The 25,883-nt window shown below is 39.1% G+C and overlaps 1 protein-coding gene across 11 annotated transcripts in view; it reads left to right on the top strand.

The window, feature by feature from the left end:
* Nucleotides 1–24,161, top strand: part of LOC129453153 (dedicator of cytokinesis protein 3) — a 171,086-nt gene extending 146,925 nt beyond the window's left edge. For 2 of the 11 annotated variants that reach the window (XM_073861343.1, XM_073861352.1), the window contains 36 exons: nt 3–86; nt 858–958; nt 1,067–1,148; nt 2,510–2,680; nt 5,736–5,828; nt 6,373–6,565; nt 6,740–6,867; nt 6,959–7,105; nt 9,591–9,689; nt 9,914–10,008; nt 10,191–10,266; nt 10,669–10,769; nt 10,871–10,929; nt 11,056–11,204; nt 11,406–11,491; nt 11,634–11,660; nt 11,797–11,892; nt 12,207–12,267; nt 12,355–12,448; nt 13,337–13,485; nt 14,267–14,353; nt 14,517–14,621; nt 14,790–14,931; nt 15,144–15,310; nt 15,434–15,520; nt 15,682–15,861; nt 16,100–16,183; nt 16,284–16,400; nt 16,541–16,680; nt 18,599–18,731; nt 20,097–20,178; nt 20,390–20,508; nt 20,620–20,707; nt 21,096–21,215; nt 21,859–21,941; nt 22,666–24,161. In XM_073861343.1, coding sequence (XP_073717444.1) covers nt 3–86; nt 858–958; nt 1,067–1,148; nt 2,510–2,680; nt 5,736–5,828; nt 6,373–6,565; nt 6,740–6,867; nt 6,959–7,105; nt 9,591–9,689; nt 9,914–10,008; nt 10,191–10,266; nt 10,669–10,769; nt 10,871–10,929; nt 11,056–11,204; nt 11,406–11,491; nt 11,634–11,660; nt 11,797–11,892; nt 12,207–12,267; nt 12,355–12,448; nt 13,337–13,485; nt 14,267–14,353; nt 14,517–14,621; nt 14,790–14,931; nt 15,144–15,310; nt 15,434–15,520; nt 15,682–15,861; nt 16,100–16,183; nt 16,284–16,400; nt 16,541–16,680; nt 18,599–18,731; nt 20,097–20,178; nt 20,390–20,508; nt 20,620–20,707; nt 21,096–21,215; nt 21,859–21,941; nt 22,666–23,244 — 4,404 coding nt within the window. In that variant the 3' untranslated portion in view covers nt 23,245–24,161. Of the gene's footprint in view, nt 1–2; nt 87–857; nt 959–1,066; nt 1,149–2,509; nt 2,681–5,735; nt 5,829–6,372; nt 6,566–6,739; nt 6,868–6,958; nt 7,106–9,590; nt 9,690–9,913; nt 10,009–10,190; nt 10,267–10,668; nt 10,770–10,870; nt 10,930–11,055; nt 11,205–11,405; nt 11,492–11,633; nt 11,661–11,796; nt 11,893–12,206; nt 12,268–12,354; nt 12,449–13,336; nt 13,486–14,266; nt 14,354–14,516; nt 14,622–14,789; nt 14,932–15,143; nt 15,311–15,433; nt 15,521–15,681; nt 15,862–16,099; nt 16,184–16,283; nt 16,401–16,540; nt 16,681–18,598; nt 18,732–20,096; nt 20,179–20,389; nt 20,509–20,619; nt 20,718–21,095; nt 21,216–21,858; nt 21,942–22,665 lie in introns of all 11 variants that reach the window. The other 9 variants (XR_012365653.1, XM_073861348.1, XM_073861344.1 and 6 more) reach the window with 9 other exon arrangements.
* The last annotated feature ends 1,722 nt before the right edge of the window (nt 24,162–25,883 follow it).

Genomic DNA, 25,883 nt, shown 5'->3' with positions numbered 1-25,883 from the left:
AGTTTCTTCAAGATATTCTTGACACGCTGTTTTCGATTCTGGATGATAATACAGACAAATACGGACCTCTGGTGTTTCAGTCACTGGTGAGAAAATTTTAATACATGAATATTGTATTAGTGTGCAATCATTTACATTAATAATTTAATGTTTTTATGAAGACTTCATCAAGTGTGTGTTTGTTCGTGTGAATGTTTTAAAACTGCTCGATTCATCTTGTTTAGGAAAACCTGTGCGGTATGTGTCTCATTTTGAAAAATGGTTGTTTTGTTCTGGCGTGGATCCAGGCATTATTAAGCATCACAGCTGCATGATTCTGCCGTCTCCACAGAGCCTTTAGCTTCTTGTATTCGTGCAAAAAGAGTCAAGATGCTCTAGCCTTTCCCTCGGCCTGAATACATCTGTCATGTTTCTGCCATGAGTATAGTGTACCTGCACGGGGTGTTTTCTATTTGAGTTTTGAAAAAGGCAGCAGTTCTTTGAAATTTGGCATCTGTAGTTAATGCAATGTCTATGGAAATTAAAATTTTCAAAGTTCAAAAAGCAGATATATCCAATACAAAGTAATCCTCATGACTCCTGGTGATGTATTGGTGACACATTGACGTCTTGTGAAACCAACCGATCAGTTTTTTGCAAGAATGAACGTTATTTACAACATTATTAGCATAATGCAGGGCAAACATGAGGGTGGACGACTTCTTGTAGTGGTGTTTGGTGCCGGTTGGCAAACCAGCCAATCAGTGCCACCTATAGAGCCGGAGGGTAAAGCGCACTTCCTGTATATTCCTCCTAACAAGTGGGCAAAGATCTGAGCTTTAGACCTAACCTGTCCTTTACTGTCCGTCTATGTCCAGGTTTTTATCATCAATCTACTCCGGGACAGTAAGTTTTATCACTTCAGACCTGTGATGGACACCTACATCCAGAAACATTTTGCTGGAGCGCTTGCTTACAAGTGAGCATTGTTTATTTAGAAATAAAGCTTACTTGCTTATAAATATGAATTAAACTTGTCCACATGGCTGCCAGGATAATCTAACTTTATTTTGTATTTGAAACACAGAGAACTGATTCGCTGTCTGAAGTGGTATATGGACCGATCAGCTGAAGTTGTTCGACAGGATCACATCCAGGAAGCGATGAGGGTGAGGCCTCTGTGATGTCACTAAGTACCGATGTTCCTTTTTAGGGTTTGGGATGCTTGAAGTATTACATCATCATCCTCCTAGCAGGAAATGAATATGTGTTCTTAACAACAAGTGACCAATCATTTCTTATTTTCATTTTCATTGAAAACCTGGAAATGCCACATCTTTTCGTTTGACAGTTTCTTAATTAACTCTTTTCCCGCCAATGACAAGTTATCTCGTTAATTAAGAGAAAACATCCCAATGACATTTTCAATTTATAAAAAACAGCAAAAACTAATTTAATTCATTTTAAACTCTGTTAATGTTTTAATAATCGTTCTGAATCTGATCTCTAACAAAATTCCTTTACAAAAATGCAATTATTTCAGCTTTTTGCTTTTTTTTGAAGAAGAAGAAACCTACCCATATATAGTCACTTTTTCAGCTTAAACTGCTACTAAAATAAAGGATACTTAGCATAGGAGTCAGTGTTCCAGTGTTCAAAAACCAGATCCAAGCAAATTTTATTAGGCATTGCGATCCAAGTCGTGAAAATCTGTTAAGTGATTACGATCCATGTCAAATTAATCTAAGAGGACATGAACTCTTAGGGCAAGATCAGCCTGATCTCACCAGAATTTGTATTTTACGAGTTGGCTAATTCGTATGAATTCGTATGGAAAAAAACGTAAGATTATCATAAAAAAAAAAAAACAATAACGAAACCCCACCCCTAACCCCAACGTCACAGGGCCCAGGGCAAATCGTACCAAAATATACGAATGTGGTCGTACAAATTAATACGAATAAGGCACCTTGTAAAATACGTACGAATTGCCATGAAATAGCTTTGGTCAGATTCACTAAACAGGGCAAATTAGTGTGAGAACCCAATTTCAATAAAGTGCCGATGGGAGTGGCCATTTTGTTGTGTGATTTAGTGACAATGTGCAGGTTAAAAAACACGAATTCTCATTTCCATAATAACCAATCCAATCTACCAAGAGCAGCTCAAATTTGCATAATTTATCAAACAATACCAGTAAATTGACGAGCACAAACCTTAGTAAATCGCATTGAGTGATTTATTTAAATAATCTCCTCCCATAAAAAAGAGAAACTCCTACAAATACATGCAATCAGATTTTTTACTGCGTGTCTAAAATTTTAGTAAATCCTGACAGTAGTTTTTTTAATGCCGCTGGCACAAGCTGTTAGTAATTCAGGCCCTAAATCTTTTCATGAATATTTAAATCACATGATGTGACCATTTACATTTATGCATATGGCAGAATATAGATGAATTAACACATTAACCCAAGTATAAATATCTCATTTATATGATGATCTGTATGTTTACTGTAAATTTCCTCCAGGCTCTGGAATACCTGTTTAAATTCATCGTCCAGTCACGGATCCTCTACTCACGAGCCACCTGCGGGATGGAGGAGGACCAGTTTCGGGCGAGCATCCAAGAGCTTTTCCAGTCCATCCGCTTCGTGCTCAGCCTGGACAGCCGCAGCTCGGAGACCCTCATTTTCACCCAGGTCAGATACAAACTTAAGACACTGAAATATTTATCAGCAGCTTGTTGTAAAAGATCAGCTTTCTTGTGAGTTAGCTATAGAGAACCCGACCGGCGGCTCCCAAGAGTGCAATACTTAGTAGAGCAAAGAAGATGCTATTAAAAAATATATTAAAGCTAAAAATTATACAGGAGAAATTGCTACAAATTGTACAATAACTAATAAAAGGATGCAATGGTTCGAGACCTTAAATTAAAAGTAATTACATTCACACCTGCATCTACTCGCTATTGCTATTTTTACTGCACTTATTATTGCAGAAGAAACAAATAAAAACAGATGCTTGAAGCCAATGATTTTTCTTTTAATAGAGAAAATTAAAAGCTTGAATTTAACAGCAGTGGGATGCCCTTAATAACATCATATATAAATAATAACTGGACTTAATGTTTAAAGAATCCATCCATTCTCCCATTCTCCCTATTTCTCTGTGTCTCAGATGTTTCTCCTTAGAAAAAAAAATGGAATCTCACAAATGTCTCCATTGGAGTTTCTCATGTGTTTCTATTTTATTTTATCCTAAGTAATTCTAAGGAGAAACATCTGAAATTGAATTGAAGGTTGGATAGATAGGTGCCAGTCAATGATAGGACACTTGAGAGAATCATACGCCTCAAAAATACTAGTTTAGCTGTTTAAAGTGTTTAAACTCTTAAGCCACTGTTGTTGATCCAGGATTTAAGCTGCTTTGGGTTTGTTTAGTCTTCACAGATTTTTCTTTCCAGCTCTGCCCTGAAGAAGTTGTATATGCCCTGCAAAAAAATTATTTTTAAGAATTTTTTTTTAGTATTTTTGTCTTGTTTTCAGTAAAAATATCAAAAAATTCTTAAATCAAGAGGATTTTTCTTGATAAGCAAAATGACCCAAGAAAATAAGTCTAGTTTTTAGACCAACAATATAAAATTTAAGTGATTTTGTGCATAAAAAAGCAAAAAAATCTGCCAATGGGGTAAGCTAATTTTCCTTGATTTTTTTCTTGAATTTAGTGTTTTAGAAAATGTTCAAGATTTTTTGCTTACCCCAATGGCAGATTATTTTGCTTTTTATTTGTGCACAAAATCACTTTAATGTGATATTTTTGGTCTAAAAACTAGACTAACTTTCTTGGGTCGTTTTGCTCATCAAGAAAAAGCATTTTAATTTAAGAATTTTTAGATATTTTTACTAAAAACAAGACAAAAATACTAAGACTTTTTTTCTTGAAAATCCTTTTTTGCAGTGTGTAATCTGTTTAAACAGCCCCAATCAGAATGAGATTCTTATAAATTATTTCACATGTTAAATGAATTACAATCATTTAGGATTTTCTTGTGGGCTACTGGTGTCAAGCTCTGTCACTGTCCCACAGGTGGACGTTTGGCATTACATATTTAAAACAAGTCTAAACCTACACTAATCTTGACAAACTATCGTTGGAAAGCTCTAAGAATGTAGGTTTTATATTTCGTTCTTCAAAAAGAATGACGTAGTAAGAGTAATTTTCTAAAATGTCACGGGCCAACAGGTAGGCCTAATGTGTTATTACGTATTTATTTGTAAATATCCCATAAGCTTAAAATAATCTTGACAAACTATATATTGTTGGAAAGCTCTAAGAATGTAGTTTTCATATATCAAGTTCATCTGAGGATAGAAATTGTATAGTGACCGTCATTTTGTTAAATGCCACAGACCCGTAGGAATACATATGAATGATTATATATTCATAATTCTAATATTCTTCAAATGAATCTATAAATCTTCAAAAGTCTTGACAACCTATTTATATCATTGGAAAGCTCTAAGAATGATTTCTAAACCTTTTTCAAAACCATTGACAGTAATTTATCAATTTGTGAGTATGCAGCAAACCATTGACACCTAGTGGCCGTTGTTGGTAAAACTACTAAAAGTGTGAAACAAACCTAATTTATTGTGATTTTAACTTGAAATTTGGTTCTGTCACACCCTTCCACTCAAAGGGTGTGAGCAGTTAAAGGGTTAAGCAGATTGGAGTCATTTGAAATGTTAAATCTGCAGAACACACAGGGGCTCTTAAGAAGATCAACACCTACACTACCACCTCAAAAAAAAAAAAAAAATCTGCCAAAGTTTTTAAGAACTTTTTTTCTTACCCCATTGGCAGATTTATTTGCTTGTTTTAAACACAAATTCGCTCAAAAAATGTGTGCAAAAAATGTAAAAACTATAGACTTATTTTCTTATATGTCATTTTCCTCATCAGGAAAATGCATCTTAATTTAGGATTTTTTTGATATTTGTACTTAAAACAAGGCAAAAATACTAAGTAACAAAAAGTCTTTTTATTGAAGTGTATCCATTAATTTCCAAGAAATTCTTTGCACTGTAGTAATTTTTGGCAGATGCTTTAGTCCAAAGTTTACAACTTTAGATGATTTCTAAACATTTCTGAAGAACATAAGAGCATTTCTGAAAAAATGTGAGTGAAAAATGATTGACATTGCTAGGATGAAGTAAGTGATTGCATTATGTGATTCCTAAGGTGTTCATAGTGGTTGCTAGATGATTGCTTACTGGCCCAAGTCAAAGAGCCCACGACTATAATATCTGCTCCTTAGATATAAAATGTTTGATTTGAGGTATAATTTCTGTAGTACAAACACTGTGGTTACATGGTGAACTTTAATACTCATGGGTTAGGGCAGAGGCTTTCAAATTGTAAAAGGTATCTATGGGTATCTACGCACTTAAAACATACAAAACACGTTTATATTCTCCAGGGCATTATAGACTATAAAGGTGAAAATGTTTTTCTGCCACATGTTTTCAAATGTTATCAAAGTTATGTTCACATCTCCTGCAAAACATTAAATTCTCATCCCACTATGAAATTGTGATACACACAACATGACTAAACACAGTATAGTACATCCACACACAGGACTGATTTTACAAAGTTTTTTGTTGACATCTTTTTTGTGACCTTTGTCAACACCTCCCATGTTTGCACTGGTTCTTGACCGAATCCTGCCCCACCTCACTGTACTCCCCCTAGGGTCCCCAGCCTCCGACAGGACCGGCCACTACCAACCAGGGCAGCTGCTTGCAGCCGTTGAGCAGTAGTGCCCCACGGCCCTCTCCTCTGTCCGTAAGTAGACGCAGCTTGTTTGTCACACAGTAATGGAATGGAGACTCCCTCACAACCCAACCCACGACAAGGTGCAAAACATCAATGCAAGCACCCACTACCTCTCCAGACCACCAGAACCGAAAAACACCAACAAACGCTACCCAACTTCCCCAAACCTGTTTGGTTTTTGCTTTGACGTGTTTCTCAGCTTTGATTGCTGTGTTTGATGCCGAATCTTCTCCCGCACAAGCATTGATAACTTTCACAACCCTCACAAGTTTGGACCTGTTTGATCACCCCCACAATTTTTGTTTCCTTCAGTGGTATTGAACCGGAAACCATTGGATGGTGTCTTTGGACTGTTGAGCAAAAAGGGAAATGAAAAAGAGATACTTTAATCACTCAAAAGAACAGAATTGATCTATTTAAGTAGTATTTAACCGTGACCGTACGACATAACCGATGACTTCCCATCTTTGGCCAGCAGTCCTTCACTGACACATTGAGATGTTCAAACTCTGTCCTTCATCCTTCATCTGTCTTTCTCTGATCTACTCTCCAGGCTGCCCTTCTCAACTCTTTCCCAGCTATATTTGATGAGCTCCTGCAGATGTTCACGGTTCAGGAAGTAGCCGAGTTTGTAAGGGGAACTCTCGGCAGTATGCCCAGCACAGTGCACATCGGTCAGTCCATGGACGTGGTGAAGCTGCAGTCCATCGCTCGTACTGTGGACAGCAGGCTTTTCTCCTTTCCAGGTAGAGGTTTACATTTATCAATGAGATTTTGATGTGTGACAACTGTAGATAAAGTCATAACAGTGTTTCTTTCAAATACTTACTTGATTAGGATCAGTTGTACCATGAATAAAATGTGCTGTAAAGCAGTTTTGTGTCTCATATCTTTACCATTATTTCTTTCTCTGTCTACAGAGTCGAGGAGAATTCTGCTTCCTGTCGTTCTACATCATATTCATCTGCATCTGAGGCAACAGAAGGAGCTTCTCATCTGTTCAGGGATCCTGAGCAGCATCTTCTCCATTATTAAAAGCAGCTCACTGGTATACAAACACAATTAGCCCTCGTACAAATCTTCGAAACCTCCCACATCTCGTGAGCAACTTTAAGGATCGAGTGTTTTTCTGTTTGTAGGAGAGCTCTGTGCAGGAAGAGGTGGAGATGATGGTGGAGAGCTTGTTGGATGTGTTGTTGCAGACACTGTTGGCCATCATGAGTAAATCTCAGTCGCAGGAGGCGGTAAGAGGGCAGCGCTGTCCACAGTGCACGGCTGAAATCACTGTTAGTAACTAACAATCTGATTCTTCTACCTTTTTTCCTTCCCTCCATTCCTTCAGTATTCTCATCCACCTGCTTGCCAGCATCTGTTCCTCTCTTTCTTATCTGAATACTTTCTTTTCTGGCTGTAGAGTGGTCCAGAACAAAAATCGCTGATTTTCTCTCTTTTATTTTTTATGGTAAACTTTCAACCGATCAAGACAGATCTAATGTATTCCCAGCTGGCTAGACAGTTATATATGCTTAGTAGACATGAGTCAGCATAATTTTTATGTATTTTTACCAAATATACGTTTGCTAATTTAACAATGGGGAAAAATGGTTTGTGCGCCTAGCACACAGTCTAAAAGGGTTGTTGCTATTCTCGTAATGAGTAATGGGTGTGTTTAACGTGCAATAAACCAATGAAAGTCTCAGCTCTCATTCCCTTTAAAAGCCAGTTGCACTCGCGACTTGTCGATTCCCTATTTAGATGACGGATATTATAAACAAAAAAAAACTAAGCGGAGGAAGAAGACCACCAGTTTAAGATCAATGTTAAAAAATTGCGTTGTTTTTATTTGTATTGAAATTTTTGAATTAAAACCTAGTCATTTTCTTAGCCTACATGATATGTAATCTCAAAGAATTATTTACTAATTAGCAAGAAAAGGTTTGTACTCTTTATTTGTAGCAAACACGAATTTACAAACGTGTCGAGAGACGATTCCGAAAGATTTCAGCACTTGAACAGGGCCGTGCGTGTTTTGAAAAACATTACATAAGAACGTTTTTTATGTCTTCATATCCACAGGTACAAAGTCATCATATACAATAAATCCGTGGGGTAGCATTAAAAAAACATAGATGCAAGATTTGCATTTGTTTAATGCAAAACATTTAATTACTTACCAGGCTACATGTGAAGCAGCTCTTTACGCCTTCTAACGTCTCATAATCGGTCCTCATTTATGTCCAAGAGACTCAATAATAATCTTCTACATTTTAATCCTTTGATTTTTCATATTTTAAACGTTTGTGTGCTGCTGCACATTCATGTATCTGATAAGCAAACCCGAGTTGTCCCGTTTATAGGCGCATAATACTAACGCGCTCATTAAATAACAAAAACATTATTGCGACATTGACCTTAGTCTTTAGAGCAGGTTTTAGTTGGTCAATGGCGTAGTCTATTTTAGTTGCCTCAAAATAGCAACGCGCCAACAATACACCTGAACACACCTCGTTTTCAGATCAGAACGCCCATGGGCACAAAATTGGGCGCAAATGCATTTGCCATTTAAGCAACGTGACAACTTCGCTGGGCTAAAACTGCATTGTGCCACGTGTATAATAGGGCCCTTTTATTGAAATGTTTTCATTTTGGTCTATGTCTCTTTATAGAAGAGCTAAATTTAAATCCTATGAAGAATTTGGGTGGTTTTAGGTGTCCATCTCTCTCTATTTCACATTAATGTGTACAGTATGTGTTGTCGTATGTCTCTTACTCTCACCAACTCACATAATGTCTTCATAAGGGTGAGATTTGTGAAATCTGCATGTAAAATTTTATTGTGTTAACATCCCAAAAAAACAAACAAAAAAATGTGTTGTATAACATACTGTATGTTGTAATTAAGTTAAGTATTACTACATATTGCAAAGGCAGTTCAAAAATATGCTATACTCCCTAATTGCACAGCTTGTTTGAATGCTTCTGGTCAGTGATTCTGATTGGCCATTTGCAGGTTTGTTAGTCCCAGATTACAACCTATCAAAACTAGCGGTAACTCGGATGCGGCAAATAGTTTTGACAGGTACTATTTAATATTACACAAAAAAAATATAAATATGTCTTTTAATAACATTTATGACATTATATTTACAAATGATCAAACCAAATATGAGCAAAAAAATTCAAATATTTCAAATCAGTATTTAATGCTTCTTACCTTTCTTATGAGGTAAATAGCTGTGTAATAATCCGGATAATGTACAGACAGCCGGATTTTATCGCAGAATAAGTTTTACGCTTTGCATCGGTTCTTGATCACACTGTCTGGGCTTGTTTCTGTGTTAACAACCGGCTGCCTGTACAACATCCCTTACATAAAAAACTATACAAATACTGTCGGTGGTATGGTATCCTTTATAAAGGTCCTAATATGTATTATTTAGGTGCTGATTTGGTAGCAGTATGTACCTAACATATATGCACCCTTTAGGTACAAAGGTGTACCGCCCCAGTGACAGCTTTTGTACCTTTATTTCTAATAATGTATGATGATGAAATTAAATACCATATACATTACCAATTTTGCTTTTGTTCAATATATATTTCCTTTGAGTAAAATATGACTTATATGTGTTGTTGACAGGTTTCATGAAATTCACCCATGTATGTTCATTCCCTCACCTCATTTTGCTACCCCGCTCCCTTTTAAAACATCGTGTTGGCTGTTTGAGGGTCATGGATTGGTTCACAAGGCTTTCTCTTGCTTTCCGTCAGGGAGAATACGTGTCCTGTCTTTTGTCGCTTCTGCGGCAAATGTCGGATATTCACTTCCAACACCTGCTGGACAACTTCCAGAGCAAAGAAGAGCTGAAGGTGAGTCGAAATAATTTACATAGGAAATCGATTTTCCTGGGACAGCAGTCGATTCTTTTACAAGAACAAATTTGACTGCACAATGCCAGAATCGACCAATCAGCAAAGAGTAAAATTGATTCCAAATACAGCTATTTTAGAAAGCGAGATTCATTTATAATGATTTAAAAATGCGGTCCATACAATCAATAGGTAATCTCTTTCGTCTTCACAATGTCTTTCAGGAATTCTTGCTGAAGATCTTCTGTGTGTTCAGAAACCTGATGAAGCTCAGCATTTTTCCTCGTGACTGGAACGTCATGCGGCTTCTTACCAGCAAGTAAGAATCTTAACTTTCTTGAAAATCTGCTCCAAACATATTTTCTGTCTCTAAAAATCACCTTGATTGTTGTTTAAAAGGCTGATTGTGAGTAATATGGTTCATAAATGTAATAAAAACATTGTTATATTTCTAGATATTTAAAGCCCTTGTGATTCTCTCTCTCTCTTTCTTCTTTCCAGTATAATTGTGAGCACAACTCAATATCTATCACCTGCTCTACATAAAAGCTTCACAGAGGCAGACTTTGATTTTAAGGTGCGTGACCGTGCATCATGCACACATTTCCCTGCATGTATTTAACTCTACCACACCACAGATGTGTACCAAAACACACGTTTAAACATGCACGCACACCGTCTACAGCTTATGTGTAAAAAGCTGAAATAATTGAATTTTTTTGAAGGAATTTTGTTAGAGATCAGATTCAGAATGATTATCAAAACATACACAGAGTTTAAAATTAGTAGATAACATTTTTGCTTTAGTTTTTTTATAAATTGGGAAACTTGTGGATAATCGCGGTATTGGAGATTAACATAAAAATTCATCACTAACATGTTTTTTATGCAAATGTTTTCTCTTAATTGACGAGATAAGTCGTCAATGGCGGGGAAAAAGTTAAACACTAAAGCTTTTGTGTGTTTATTTGTTTCTCAGGTGTGGAATTCATACTTCAGTCTGGTTGTGCTGTTTATCAATCAGCCCAGTCTACAGCTGGAAACGCTGACACCGGCCAAAAGAAAGAAGGTCTTTGACAAGTAAGACTTTACATCTATACATACAATAGACTACAGTCAACCTGCATGAATTTAGAGGTGGTTTAAACTGATTGCTTGCTCTGTTTTCGTTGTTTGTATAGGTATGGAGATATGAGAGTCATGATGGCTTATGAACTATTCAGCATGTGGCAGAATTTGGGTAAGCGTTTTATTTTCCTCATTCTGCTGTTTCCCTGCATTTCTCTACATGCAATGACTGTTTTTTACAACATTTTTCACATCAGCTCAAGTCGGTGTTGGTTTGCTTTGTTTGTCTGCACTGCAGGTGAGAATAAGATCCACTTCATACCAGGAATGATTGGGCCATTTCTGGGCGTGACCCTTGTGCCACAAAATGAAGTCCGGAATATAATGATCCCCATTTTTCACGACATGATGGACTGGGAACAACGAAAGAACGGCAATTTCAAACAGGTCTGTCTGTGAAATCCAGGCTGATGAGATTAGAAACATCAAGTGACATGATCTTACTCAGACAATATTAAAGATATCAAGATTTTATGTTTAATACATTATGTGGGATGAATATATGTAGATCAGGCTGAAAAAATATATATTTGGGTGAAGTGTAATTACATCTCATTCTTCATCGATTATTACTTCATCTGTGTACAGGTGGAGGCAGAGCTGATAGACAAACTGGACAGTCTGGTGTCTGAAGGCAAAGGAGACGAGAATTACAGAGAGCTCTTCAGTTTACTGTGAGTAAACACACACAAACACACACACACACTTTAACTTCTCTCTCCTGTAAAAAACACACCATACACAACCAGCTTGTGTTGTGTTACTCTTATCATAATCTGAGTGTCTCTGCTTTACCTTGTGCTGCGGGATTTATAGAACTCAACTCTTTGGGCCTTACCCAAGGTAAGAGGAAACTAACCTTGTTTAACCAATCAGATGCCACTAACAACACCCGTGAGAGTCCACATGACATTAGCCGATGGGGTTGTTTACATGCAGCCTGTAAATTGTTCTTATAAGTGTGTTTTATGTGCTGTAGTCTGCTGGAGAAGATAGAACAAGAGACCTGGAGGGAAACAGGCGTTTCTTTCGTCACGTCGGTCACACGCTTAATGGAGCGACTGCTTGACTACAGGTAAAACTGACATCTGGTTTAGCGTGAATGATTATCAAGACATACACAGAGTTTAAAATGTTGTTAGATTCATTTTTGGTTAAGAGTTTTGGGTAAGATTGCCATCTAGTGGATAATAGTGCAATTACAGAAAACTCATCAGAAAAGCGTCATTGGCAAGGAAATGTTTTCTCTGAATTGACGAGATAATTGGTCAATGGTGGGGAAAGAGTTAAATAGCAAGAGGGGATTGAATCAATGAACTTTGTGCTGCTATTGCGTTACAGGAACTTTGCTAATGTCAGACTGTTTTGTCTCTTGTGTTGTCTCGGCAGGGACTGCATGAAAGGTGATGAAACAGAAAACAAGAAAATAGGCTGCACTGTGAACCTGCTGGTGAGTTTTGTCTTTCATTTGAACATGAGTTTGTTTTTTTTGACTTAACCAATAGCAAATTGATGATCTTTTGCTCGTATGTTTTAGAACTTCTACAAGTCAGAGATTAACAAGGAGGAGATGTATATCAGATACATTCACAAGCTGTGCGACATGCACCTGCAAGCTGAAAACTACACAGGTGAGACATGCACATCTATTATGAGTTATAAATATGCATTTGTGAATTTGGCAGATTTACTGTGCATTACATTCAGTGTTCGAATGCCACAAAGCTATACTGTCCATTATTTGTCCCAATTTGGCAATAAACTAATCCAAAAGATCAAGTGCACCTCACACTGTTTTCTGGAGGAATTGAAAGATTGTTAGATTTAGGATTGGGTTAGGGGCTTTTAAAAATTTGAGTTTGAGTAATGTGACATTCACACCAGGCAAGCGCAAGTGATTTACATGTTAAGTCAATGCAAAGACGCAAATAGGCATTCTGCGGCTCGGAATTGAGCGTTGCCGCAGGAAACACGCAAGTTAAAAAATCTGAACTTTGGCGGATATTCGTGCCGCGTTAACCAATCAGGAGTTTGCTCTAGTAGTCACGTGATTACAGAGAGCGAGCGGAGTCACAGAAGCTCCACCCATGACGCAAATTTCCATGCGAATGTCTAGAATGACTAGAATTTCACGCGCGGCTTTTACGCACGAATTAAGCAAGTAAACTTAAAATGTTTAAGAGTCCAACTACGGGCAAATAGCGCAAATAGCCATCTCTACTGCGGCTGGTGTGAATGCTACATTAGAGATAATTGGCAGTTTCTTTGATCCAGTGCCAACAAAAAATGTTGATCCAGGATCTTACTTTGTAAAATCACGGCGTCCGGGAAGGGGGGCTGGTGCTTAGCTGGGGGACCCCCCATAATCTTTGACATAATTCAAACAATGTATACATTTTATCAGTATGTGTGTTCCTGGGTTCAAACCCATAAGCTTGTGTTGCCAATTCTATCTTCTGCCAGCTGAGCCAAAAGTAGGAGTATAATATAAGAGTAACACCAAACGTTATGTTCAACAGAGGCAGCATTTACTCTGCTGCTTTATTGGGAGCTCCTGCATTGGGAGGAAAGACCACTCCGAGAATTCCTGCATTATCCTGCACAAAGTGAATGGCATCGCAAAGAGGGTCTTTGTCGTAAAGTCATCCACTATTTCAACAAGGGAAAGGTGGGTTCACGCAGGTAGCCGCCATGTAAATTGAGACACTGAGTGTGTTTACATCCCGATGTCTTACGTTGATTATGCTAAATAAACTGATAACATCCCATACGCGAAAAAAATATTTTCTTTTATCGGGCAAAGCGCATAAATGGCGTAAGGAAAAAACGATCGTCACAGGTAGTATTTTTGCTCATTATCCTGATGCATGTAAACACCTTTACTGATTTTCTTGCAGTAATGTTCTGCAGACATAAGAAGAGATACAACAGTATAGCTTAAGACAGATTTCCCATCTGCTTTTTGAATGACTACTATAGGCAGTGATGTCAAGAAACCTGACAAATCTCCAAATCCCATGTGAACACAGTTTTCTGCATAGCCAGTTTACTGATTTGCATGTAAATGCACAAAAACGGGTTTCTATAATAAGCAGATTTTTTAATAGTTATCCGCTTATTCTGCGCATGTAAACGCACATAATGTTTAGCATTCAGATGGTAAATGTACTTAATTTTGTTTGGCTAGCTTACTTAAGTTATTTACATACTAAATTGTGATTTTGACTCTGTAGCTACTTTTATTACACGGTAATTCTGCTTTGTTATGTGCTTTTTTTCTCATACTCATCCGACAGCATTTTTGTGTGATGCTGTGAAATTTTGTTATAATCTTACCTAAAATTGAACTCTATTCTCTTCCTACTTGGCTAGTATTGGCTGGTATTTCCTTATTAAAATGCAAATCTAGTTTTATATACATGCCAAACTTGCTGTTATGTGTGTTTCAGTGTTGGGAGTACGGCATCCCCTTATGCCGAGAGCTAGCCTTCCAGTACGAGTCCCTTTACGATTATCAGAGTCTCAGCTGGATACGGGTCAGCGATTTATATGTTTTGTTTATGTATATAAATAGATTGTATATAACAACCCTTTCAGTGGACCTAATTTCTGTTGATGGACTGTAATAATGTTTTTCATTATTATGCTGAGGAGGTGGCCGATCCCTTTGTGAATATTTGGCCTTTTCTTTCTCTACAGAAAATGGAGGCAGCGTATTATGACAACATCATGGAGCAGCAGAGACTGGAACCGGAGTTTTTCAGGGTGGGATTTTACGGTCGAAAATTCCCCTTCTTTCTTAGGGTAAGTGGACTGTATAAACCTTGCCACATTGTTATTAATAAAATATTAAGCTGTTCTGTCTCAAAAACTGTAAAAAAAAAACATTGAGGCCAGTTACTCTGCTTAGTGTTAACTATAAGATTTTTCTTCTGACTCTCTATCTTCACCTCTCCCTGCCTCTTCACACAGAATAAGGAGTTTGTTTGCCGGGGTCATGATTATGAGAGACTTGAAGCCTTTCAGCAAAGAATGCTGGGAGAGTTTCCACAAGCTATTGCCATGCAGCACCCTAATCAACCAGATGAGGGTATATTACAGGGTGATGCTCAGTGTATCCTTTACTGTAATACAAACATTTGGATGCTTTTGGAGGGATTTGGGATAGTGAATACTAATCATCTGAAGGGTCATTTTCTCAAATATAAAATGTTGAAGCTTTTAGATAGATTGGACTAGTTTGTTGGTTTACATGACAATTTAGGGGATTTTAATCTGCTCCAAAAATTATAGCAGGAGGTATTTTTCCTTTATAAAGCCCCACAGACCTACAGATCTATGCTGTAACTCCAGTCCCAGAAAATGTTGACGTGCTGCAGATGGATCGTGTGCCTGACCGCATCAAAAGCTTCTACAGAGTCAACAACGTCCGCCGGTTCCGTTATGACCGACCTTTCCACAAGGGCCTGAAAGACAGGGAAAATGAATTTAAGGTGACAAGATGAAATATACTGGAATTTAATATGAAACAGCCAGCTGATGTTTGGAAGAAACTTTATATAGTATATTAACATCTGAACCTCTTAGACTGAAGATGTTGCTGCTGTGTTTTTCAGAGTCTCTGGATCGAGCGGACCACACTCATCCTTACCCACCCTCTGCCTGGGATCTCCCGTTGGTTTGAAGTGGATAAGCGAGAGCTGGTGGGTGATTTATAAAATATACGCCATCCTTACGGCACTCTATGGTCCAAATAAATGGAGTTAATGGTTAGGTAGCTAGGTAGTTGGTGGTGTTATTGGTAAGAGATAGTTGGTAATATTACTTATCTGAATCTGCATTATGTACATCATGCATTGTGTAGATTGAAGTCAGTCCGCTAGAAAACGCCATTTATGTGGTGGAAAATAAGAACCAGGAGCTCCGTACCCTGATCAGCCAGTACCAACACAAGCAGCTTCACGGAAACATCAATCTGCTCAGCATGTGCCTCAATGGAGTCATCGATGCGGCCGTCAACGGGGGCATCGCCAGATACCAGGAAGTGAGTGGCAGAATTGGGTCAGAAATGACACTTTACAGTCATAGCTTATACAGTAGGCATTGTAGTAATAATATGATAAAATCAGCATGAAATTCAAATGAATGCATTTCTGTACTTTTTTTATTATGAAGTCGCTTCTGAGAATTCACATGGTTACACATGGCGTTTGCTTTTCATTGTTTATGCAAAAAAAAATCAGAAATCTGCTGACTATGTCTTTATGCTTGATGTTATCCAGGCTTTCTTTGATAAGGAGTACATTAGCAGCCATCCAGAAGATACAGAGAAGATCACCCAACTTAAAGATCTAATGCAAGAACAGGTGAACACGCCCAAACTCCTTTAGTTCAACAACTCAATTATTTTCTGATGTTTAGATCTTCAGGCTGATAATCTCACATATATCATTAATAACTCCACAGGTTCACGTCCTGGGCGTAGGTCTGGCTGTTCATGAGAAACTGGTGCATCCGGAAATGCGTCCCCTTCACAAGAAACTCATCGATCAGTTCCAGATGATGAGAAGCAGTCTTTGTCATGTGAGAACTTGATCACTTTTCTGACTTTTAATAGTTTTGTGCAGTCGGCACATACCCAGCATCAAACATTTATGTTTTGTAAGATGTGTGTTTCCAGTATTTGATGGCCTGAGGGCAGACAGTGTGAATATTCAGAGTAGTGTTTCTATGTGGCCCTGCAGGGCCTGCCTGGTCTGGACAAACTGAGCCCGGCCTGTTCAGGTGCAAGTACCCCACGCGGTATCCTCGCCACACATAGTCCAATGAGTCCTGAGAGTATTAAACTCATGCACCGACACAGGTGAGTAAATCTGGATGCATGAACACAAACATACATAATGACAGAGGCAATAGTAGTCTTAAAATAATTCTTAACTCTTGCCCCGCCATTGACGATTTATCTCGTCAATTAAGAGGAAACATTGTTGTCTTGCTGCCCCCTCCCCATTCTGTGATTGGTTCCCCATTTCAGGTGAAAATTTGGGCCATGGTTTCCATGCTAGACTTGCAGCGCGAATACATTTGCCGCAAGGCAGCATGGGGAAACCCAGGCTAGCGCTCCTACACAATTTATAAAAAATTAAAGCAAAAACTAATTTAACAACACTGTAAACTCTGTGAATGTTTTGATCATCATTTTGAATCTGAGCTCTAACAAAATTCCTTTACAAAAATGCAATTATTTCAGCTTTTTGCTCAAAATTTGGTCTTTTTGAAGAAATCTACCCATATATTTATAAAAAGATAATGATGATTCAAATTGATATAGGATAAAAAAAATTCTCATTTTGTTTAAAAGCTGAGGGTCTTTTATTTCATTTGATATATTTGTATGTTTATATATTTATAGAAGAAAATTTCCTAGACGGCATTTTATGAAACTTTTGTGAAATTCACAAAAATTGCTGGATGGCAACTTTTTAAAAAAGGCTAGCAGGGAATAAGTTAACAGTCCAAATTTGTTAAGTGGATTTATTGCATTCTGCAGAGAAGGAGAACTGGCGTTTATCGCGTTTTGGAAAAAATGAAAAGATGACGACAGAAAAACATGGCGGATATTGGATTTTGTGTAAAATTAAGAATTTAATTTTTAATACAGACCTGATACAATCATTTCCTCCAGAAAAATGCAGATTTTTGTGTGATTGCGGGATATTTATGCTATTTTTTGCAATGAAATTGCGGGAACTTGCAAAAACTGTTTTTCAATTATGTTCACGTCACATAATCACGTCACATCATAGCGTTCCCATGGCAACAGGGGACATGGCTGCGCTTGTGTGAAGTAAATGCAACATTTTTCAACTTTCTGCTAAGATATATGTGACTTTTGCTACGAAAATGCAGGGATAATGAAATCATGCAAGCCCTGCATATTTTGCGCACGTAAATCTGCAATTTATGCTGCGAAAGTGCGGCATATTTGAAACTTTTGCTGATTATGCGTTGAATCTTGTGATCGCACAATCACATTTTTCTAGAGGGACTGTACAATACTGATTTTGGCGGCAACTATTTTTTGTTATTGCGTTTATCACATTTTGGAACCAAACTCTTCATATATACAGTATAGTCCAATGCTTTCATTTTGATTTATTATTTATTTCCATTTTAGCACTTCATCCGCCTTCTATTGTTTTGTAATACATTTATGTAGTGTCTTCATGCTTGTGTATGTATACACATGTATTGTGGTTATAGAGATCTGTAGCCATAGACAAAGTCCTTCCTTCTCCTCACATTTTTGAACGATGTATTCCCCATAAAGAAACGTACACGATCATGCCGCCCACCCTGAACACGCAAACCTCAGCTCCACCACATCTTTCTCATGTCTCTCTCTCTCTCTTTGTTCCTCTGTCTCTCTCTCTATCTATCTATCTATCTATCTCTCTCTGTTGTCACTTTTCCTCACAACTGTTTGGCATCTATTCATATTTTTCTACTTTTTCTACTACATCTATTTTTTCCCAATGATTTTGTTCTTACCTGCATGGCTGCCTCTGTCACTATTGGATACGGTTTGTTTTACCACACGACACTCTCTCTTTCTCTTGTTCAACATTCTTTACTCTTGGTTGATCATGGCATGAATCACTTTCCACATCCCTGCATGCTTCACCACAATGTTATTCCTGTTTAAACACCTCATCTTCCTCCTCTGGCATTGCTTGCCTCTGTTCTGTATTTTCACTCCATCCCTGCATGTGTCTGTCTAGCCCTCTAAATATGTCGGGCTCTATCCGCCACTCCTCTTCTTCTCTTTCCTCTCACACCTCCAGTGATACAGGAAACCTTCTCATCCTGACGGACAGCATGATGGAGCACCCAGAGGATCTCTATCGCATGCAGGTGGGCTACACAAGGTCACACGCAAAAACACAAGCATTTTATTGGTTTTGGACACTTTTTGAGGGAAGTATGTTTATACTAAGTGGTGGGCAAAACATACAAATTGTTTTACTGGCAAAGTAAGCAATATCCCACAATAAGCTAAAAACCACATAGCAGTGTGTAAAAACACCCAAGCAATCACCTAGCTACACTCTTGTAATCAAACAGAATGCCCTAGCAACCACTTACAGTAACTAAGCCTTTGCAACCAAATAGAACACCCCTGGACTCACCCCAACACTTGTGCAACCAAGCAGAACATCCAGGCAACCATCCAGCTACAGCCTTTCAACCAAACTGAACACCATAGCAACCACCAAACTACACCCTTGCAAATAAACAGAACAACCTAGTAAAAACCTAGCTACCCCTTGTGACCAAACAGAACTGGCTAGCAACCACCTAGCTACACCCGCGAGACAAAACAGAATAGCCAAGCAACCACCTAGCTACGCCCATGAGACCAAACCAAACAGCCTAGCAGTCACCTAGCTACGCCCATGAGACCAAACAGAACAGCCTAGCAACCACCTAGCTATGCCCATGAAACCAAAAAGAACAGCCTAGCAACCACCTAGCTACGCCTATGAGACCAAACAGAACTGGCTAGCAACCACCTAGCTACACCCACGAGACAAAACAGAATAGCCAAGCAACCACCTAGCTACATCCACGAGACAAAACAAAAAGCCAAGCAACCACCTAGCTACGCCCATGAGACCAAACAGAACAGCCTAGCACCCACCTAGCTACACCCATGAGACCAAACAGAACAGCCTAGCAACCACCTAGCTATACCCATGAGACCAAAAAGAACAGCCTAGCAACCACCTAGCTACGCCCCTGAGACCAAACAGAACTGGCTAGCAACCACCTAGCTACACCCATGAGACCGAAAAGAATAGCCAAGCAAACACCCAGCTACACCCATGAGACAAAACAGAACAGTTTAGTAACTACTTAGCTATGCCCATGAGACCAAACAGAACAGCCTACCAACCACCTAGCTATGCCCATGAGATCAAAAAGAACAGCCTAGCAACCACCTAGCTACGCCCATGAGACCAAAAAGAACACCATTATAAAGACCTATTAACACTCCAGGCACTGCTTCGCAACATTTTACCCATGCCCTAGCAACCAGACATAATACTGTACCTTATAGTAGCACACCAAAGCATTCAGAACACTTTAGCAACAACTCAAACATTGACAGACAAGACAATCTATTATATTTACCAGAATTTGCAGTATTTAACCATAAAAATTGGTTTGAGCTCAAGCGAGGTTTAAAGCACCTTTCACCCTCTGTAATATTTTCAGCCCAGTCCATCATCATCCAGTTTGAGCTCGACACATTCAGCTCCTTCTCAGATGATCAATTCAGGTCACAGCAGCATCAGAGGTGAGCAGTCATTTAACATCAAGTTATTGGGTCGACAGTCGGTATATGTACACATTCATAAGTACTTAAATGCACACGGCTGCCTTCAATGGAGCTTTTATTACGCTTTTATAGCTTTGGCAAACCATGTCCTCACAAAAGCCACAATATTGCTTGGGGAGCATCTGGTACGTGTCACACACCAGTGAATTTTTATTTCTTTTCTTATCAGTTGGCTCCCCATCACTGCCCGACAGATACAGACACAGCCGTGAGATGTTGATGCTCCTGCCGCCACACAGGGATCGTCCCAGTAGCGCCATGTACCCCAACATCACTGAAAATGGACAGGTATGCCACAACAACTAGCTTATTTGCAACTTTGCACAATCCAGGTCTGTATCAGGAAATTATCAAATTCTTCATTCGTTATATAATTATATTTTGGTTTATCCTCTCCAGCCGACCAGTCACCAGAGGGCTCTGTACCATCAGGTCACCGGGCCCTGCAAGCCATGCAGTGACCCCAATCTCTCTGTGGCTGATAAAGGTACGACTGGGTGTGTATGATCCTCTAAACCAACTGTACCGCTGTACTGTCGCTCCCACAATCCTCTGCACAGACAGAAATCAGACTAACTAACCCTTTGAGTACCATATTCAACAAAATGTATAAATGCTTTCTCATTTGTCAACTCAGTGAAAAGTCATTTATTATGGCCTTTTTATAGACATTCTTTGCCCAGAGATTGAGTTAATAGTATTAAATTATAATTTTTGGATTAATTTACCCTTTAAGGAGACAGTTAGATGTACAAGCATCCCAAGCATTACATGACACATTACGGTGTCAGAGCTTCCTGATAAATTTTAAATTCTGGTTAAGATCCAGTAAGTCCGTAGTGATTGTTATGGTCCTTGGTCTTTTTCTTTGGTAGTGTTGACGGCACCCAGCAGCTGGAGTTTGGACAGTGGCACGAGGGACACTCTGCCGTTCCACTCTGCTCATGTGGGGAGTGTGATGGTACCACCCGTACCCCCCCGCACCCTCCCTCCCGGTAAAATCAAATTCCTTTTATGAATGCATTATGAAATGTAATGGGTTATCATGGTGAAGTTATGTGTTGTGCATAAAGAGGTGTTACAATGTGTCTGTACCGGCCCTTATGTTCATGTACTATCTGTTCATGTTGTCCAGACAAATTTTTATAAATGTGACCCAGTCTGAGAAAGCCCAACTAAAGTAATTTATTTATAATGTAAAGAACATTCTGTAAAAACATAACCTTGATATCTTTAATATTGACTAAGACATGTCAAAGACCGAAATCAGTGCATAAAAATAAAAGTTGACACTCATCATTAGATTACGAGACTTTAATCTAGACTTCACAGACAGGGGTACATTTCCCTAAAGCGACCCATCATATCAAACTTCCCCCAATGTGTCAGGAGTGTAGCGCCTACCCTCATTTCTTTTCCCCATTCGCTCATCAATCTTTTGCTTCTCGTCTACATCATCACATAATCCAGACCACAAGACCCCATTTCCCCTCGTTTCCTTCCAAATCATCATTCTTCTCTGAACATTAGCTAAGTTCGATCCTACATAGCGTTTGCTGAATGTGTGTGCATGCACGTGTGTGTATGTCTACGTGCGGGCGTGTCCTCTATCCAACCCGTGTTGTGTTTCCCCTTTAGGACACTTCTCGATGCACTTTGATGCCTTCCACCACCAGAGCAACGAACTCCCTCCAGCTCTCCCTGCGCGCTCCTTAAGAAAGGTATCCTCCGCCTAGATCTGTCTTGTGCAGTTTAGTCCATTCGTGCATGTTCCCGCTAGCTTTCCGAGATGTCTTGCGTCACATTGTCCTCGGATGTCCTCACCTGTTCTCCAATCGAAACACTCTGGCCTGAAATGCACTTGAGTCTGGATAATTGTTGGGTATATAAGTGTTTTGGGTTCATAGTGTAGTTGTTTCCTTTGTGTGTGTGTGTGTGTGTGTGTGTGTGTGTGTGTGTGTGTGTGTGTGTGCATGCGTGTGCTCCTTTATAGCTCAGTAGTAGAATATTGCATAAGCAGCGCAAAGATCATGGGTTCCAACCCAGGGAACATACATGCTGATAAAAATGTAGACCTTGTTATGACACTTTGGATGAAAGCATCTGCCAAATGCATCAATCTATATGCAATGTCAATCCTTCTGTGTTTTGGAGGGTCTGTCTTCCGGAAGTGTTTAGGTCCTTATTAAATGTACTTGAAGTAACTACTCAAGGTCTTTGAACCTTGCATTATATACGTGTACTACACCCTAAAAGTATAATAAATGTAGGCACTGTACTTCTCCTTTGAATTGGCATAAAAGACAGAATCCTGGTACTGGGATAACAGGCATGGAATTGTTGCCTTGTCTCAGACCCAAGATAGGAGGGCTAAATATATCTACTTAAGGTTTTAGCGTGATGTAAAATAAATAACAACCATCTACTTCTTCCTATCCTCTCCAGTCTCCCCTTCACCCTATACCTGCCTCACCCACCAGTCCACAATCAGGCCTGGATGGCAGTAACTCCACCCTATCCGGCAGTGCCAGCAGCGGCGTCTCCTCCCTGAGCGAAAGCAACTTCGCCCAGTCCTCCTCTGAGCCTACGGCACGAGCCGACACCCTGGACTCGATGCCGAGCAGCCAGGCCTGGACCACGGACACGGAGGAAGCCGACAGCCCGTACCTCCCCGTGCGCTACAGCGTCTCCGAGCCCGAAGTCCTTGACCCGCTCAAGCCCGCTCCGTGCCGTAGTCACTCGGCCCCGCTGGGCGTAACCCCGGGGATACCCCCCGATGGTCACCATCACATGCACATTCTTCACCATCACCCACTTGCAATTCACGTCACCCACCCCCATTATCATCACCACGAGCCTCCTCCCGCTCTGCCGCCTAAACCCTACCTTAGGGAAGGTTGCATTCCTGAAGAGGACCTGAGGCCGGTACCACGACCCATGGCACGAAAGATCTCCCAGCCTCTGCTCACCAACAAGGATGAACAAGCTAAAGTGGCTTGGGAACACGGTATTAGCGAAGAATAGAGGAAGAAGGTGGTTCTGCTTGGACCGGGATATTGAATCCCCAAAGCAATGATTGGTCCCCTGTACTTCCCATACTGTAGGTCTTTTAAACGTTTGCAAAAGTGCTTGCCATGTTGCTGAGCTTCCAAACACTAGTGAGATTTTTGTTTCGCGCTTAGTGAGTGCTTATTGCCCCCAGACAAGTATCTGTACATGGATTGGATAACTCAGACATGTGATGGCATGGAAAGAGATCTACAGACGGTACAGGAAGCACAATGATCACATGGTTTAGAAGGGCGCAAGTTAATCTGCGTCACCCGGTGTACCAGATCCAATATTTATCTATTTTTAAGTTTTACAATTGTTTTAATAGTTGTGTCACTCAAACAATAGTGTTGTCAACCTTCCCAGGAAACAGTTCTAGTTCTGGTTGGGTTACGCTTTAGCACTTAACCCTAGGCCACCAAAAACTTTATTAGTTATTCAAATACAGTATGAGGAACTCAGATGCCTTCGTCAAAAGGACTTTTGATAGAGATCAGATTCAGAGCGATCCTCAAAACATACATGTAGTTTGAACTGTTTGCCCTAAGGGGTTGCTTCTGGGTTTTATTAGTTGGTTAAGAGTGCCACCTCGTGGATAATAGCAGAAATATGGATTCCCGGAAAAACTTGTCATTGGCAGGGGAGCGTTTTCTCTTAATTGACGAGTTAACTCGTCAATGGCGGGGAAAGAGTTCAGAATCTGAAAAAAAATGCTTATTTACAAGAAAACTTGTCGGACCCACTTAGAGGGTTTTGCATCTAAGCTCTTCATTTTTTTAAATACATTTTTGGACTTTCCAGCAATCAATATTGCATTTGAAAGATGTCTAATAGCCGTCCAAACACAGCCCAGAGGTCTAGGCTAAAACAAGGCAACATTTGGGCTGTTAGTAAAAAATGTAATAGACATAGCGCAAAAATAAATAAATAAATGAAACCAAACTCCCCGTTGGCTTACATGATTAAAAATCATGCATCCCGCAAGTTATTTTGGCTAGAAGTGGGTTACTCATAGCCAGACTATATTTCTAGTCTATAGTTAACCTAGATGGCTATTGCTTGCTGGGAAATAGTGCATCAAGTTACCAACATATGATTAGATTCTTCTCATTGTGTTTATTTGCTCTCCGAATTAAATGCAAGCGCCTCTTTTATTAACACAGCGGTTGATATAACACGCCGACACTTCATTACAAGCCTAAAAACACTTAGCAGATCGACTGCTACCTCCTGCATGTTTGCGAGAAGCTTCTCCTAACAGAAGCCGCACACTTATTTGACAGTAAGAGGCTTTTACAATCTCCGTAAAGCCTCATTACACACCCACAGTATTGTCGGGCTGCGAAAGCAAATCAGCCGCTTTCAACATTACAATTCCGTTACGCTAATAACGCGACAGTCGAAGAGCTGTTATATCAAAGCCATTTCACTGATGTCTCCTTACGGTAAAGCAGCTTTTGGTCTCAGCTGGTTTCTTTGGGATCTGATTTTCGTTCTTTTGAGTTGACGGTTTCGTAATGAAGTATATATTTTTAGATAGAGCTGTTATAAAATAATACAAAATTCCAAGACTTTAATATAATTGTATAGTAAAATGTAATGAATATTTCTAAGATTATATAATAAACATCGCTATGAAAGATTATATTACGTTTAGGGAAGTGAAAAGGTGTGCGCGTGATGTTTAGGGACTTGAAGTCCTTCAGCTGCTGATGGATTCGCACTTTCGATACCTGATAGTGTCTGTGTATTCATTTCTGATAACTTGAAAGTACGTGTTATTTAAAAAGCTAATTTTTGTATAGTTGTGCATGTTCTCTACACTCGTGCCCAGGAAGGTCTTCTAGAGACGTTGCTTGTATATCTACAGTACACACCATTAACTCACATTTTATGTCACATGATAGGCGTTGAGTGAAATTGAGACTGGAATAGATTTTTTTGTGGCCTGCACTGTTTGATGTACCACAGCTTTCAATGGGACAGTACCCTTTTATAAGGTCCTAATATGTACCATTAGTGACATTATGTATACATTTTGTATACACTCAGTGATGTTTTGAAAGGGTAACACCCCAATGATAGCAAGAGGTTCATATTTTTACTTTTTTTCAGACAGTGTACTGGCTCACACTTCTGCTCTGTATAGCTGTATAACATCAGATAGACATAAATTGGTTGTGGTTGTGCCACATTTTTGCTTTTAGTCTGGAGAGTTGGATACTGTTGTTTATTTTTATGCACTGTCATTTTTATTTGCATTTTTACATACATTGTTTATGGTTTATGTATAATTTGATTTAGGGTATGCTCATTGTATGAAATCCCATACTTGAAGATTATTAAAGGGAAATGGCAAGTGTTAAGGAGATCTAAGGGTTGTTTATGTATGCTTTTGTAATATGAAGACAGTACGCATCATTGAGAGATATGTGACCCTGCCTGTGAAAACCCAGGTGAAGTCATTTTTACGATTTACTCTTTTGTACATAAATTCATCCAATATAATGTTCTGTAAAAATTTAACCTTGATATGTTTAATATTATATTATATATTATTTAAAGGCGCAGTGTGTAAATTTTAGCGAAGTCTAGTGGTGAGGTTGCGAATT

This window comes from Misgurnus anguillicaudatus, chromosome 23 (assembly GCF_027580225.2).
Source record: "Misgurnus anguillicaudatus chromosome 23, ASM2758022v2, whole genome shotgun sequence".
NCBI classification, from domain to species: domain Eukaryota; kingdom Metazoa; phylum Chordata; class Actinopteri; order Cypriniformes; family Cobitidae; genus Misgurnus; species Misgurnus anguillicaudatus.
The sequence above is the reverse complement of the archived record's forward strand: the minus strand, read 5'-3'. Positions and strand labels throughout refer to the sequence as shown.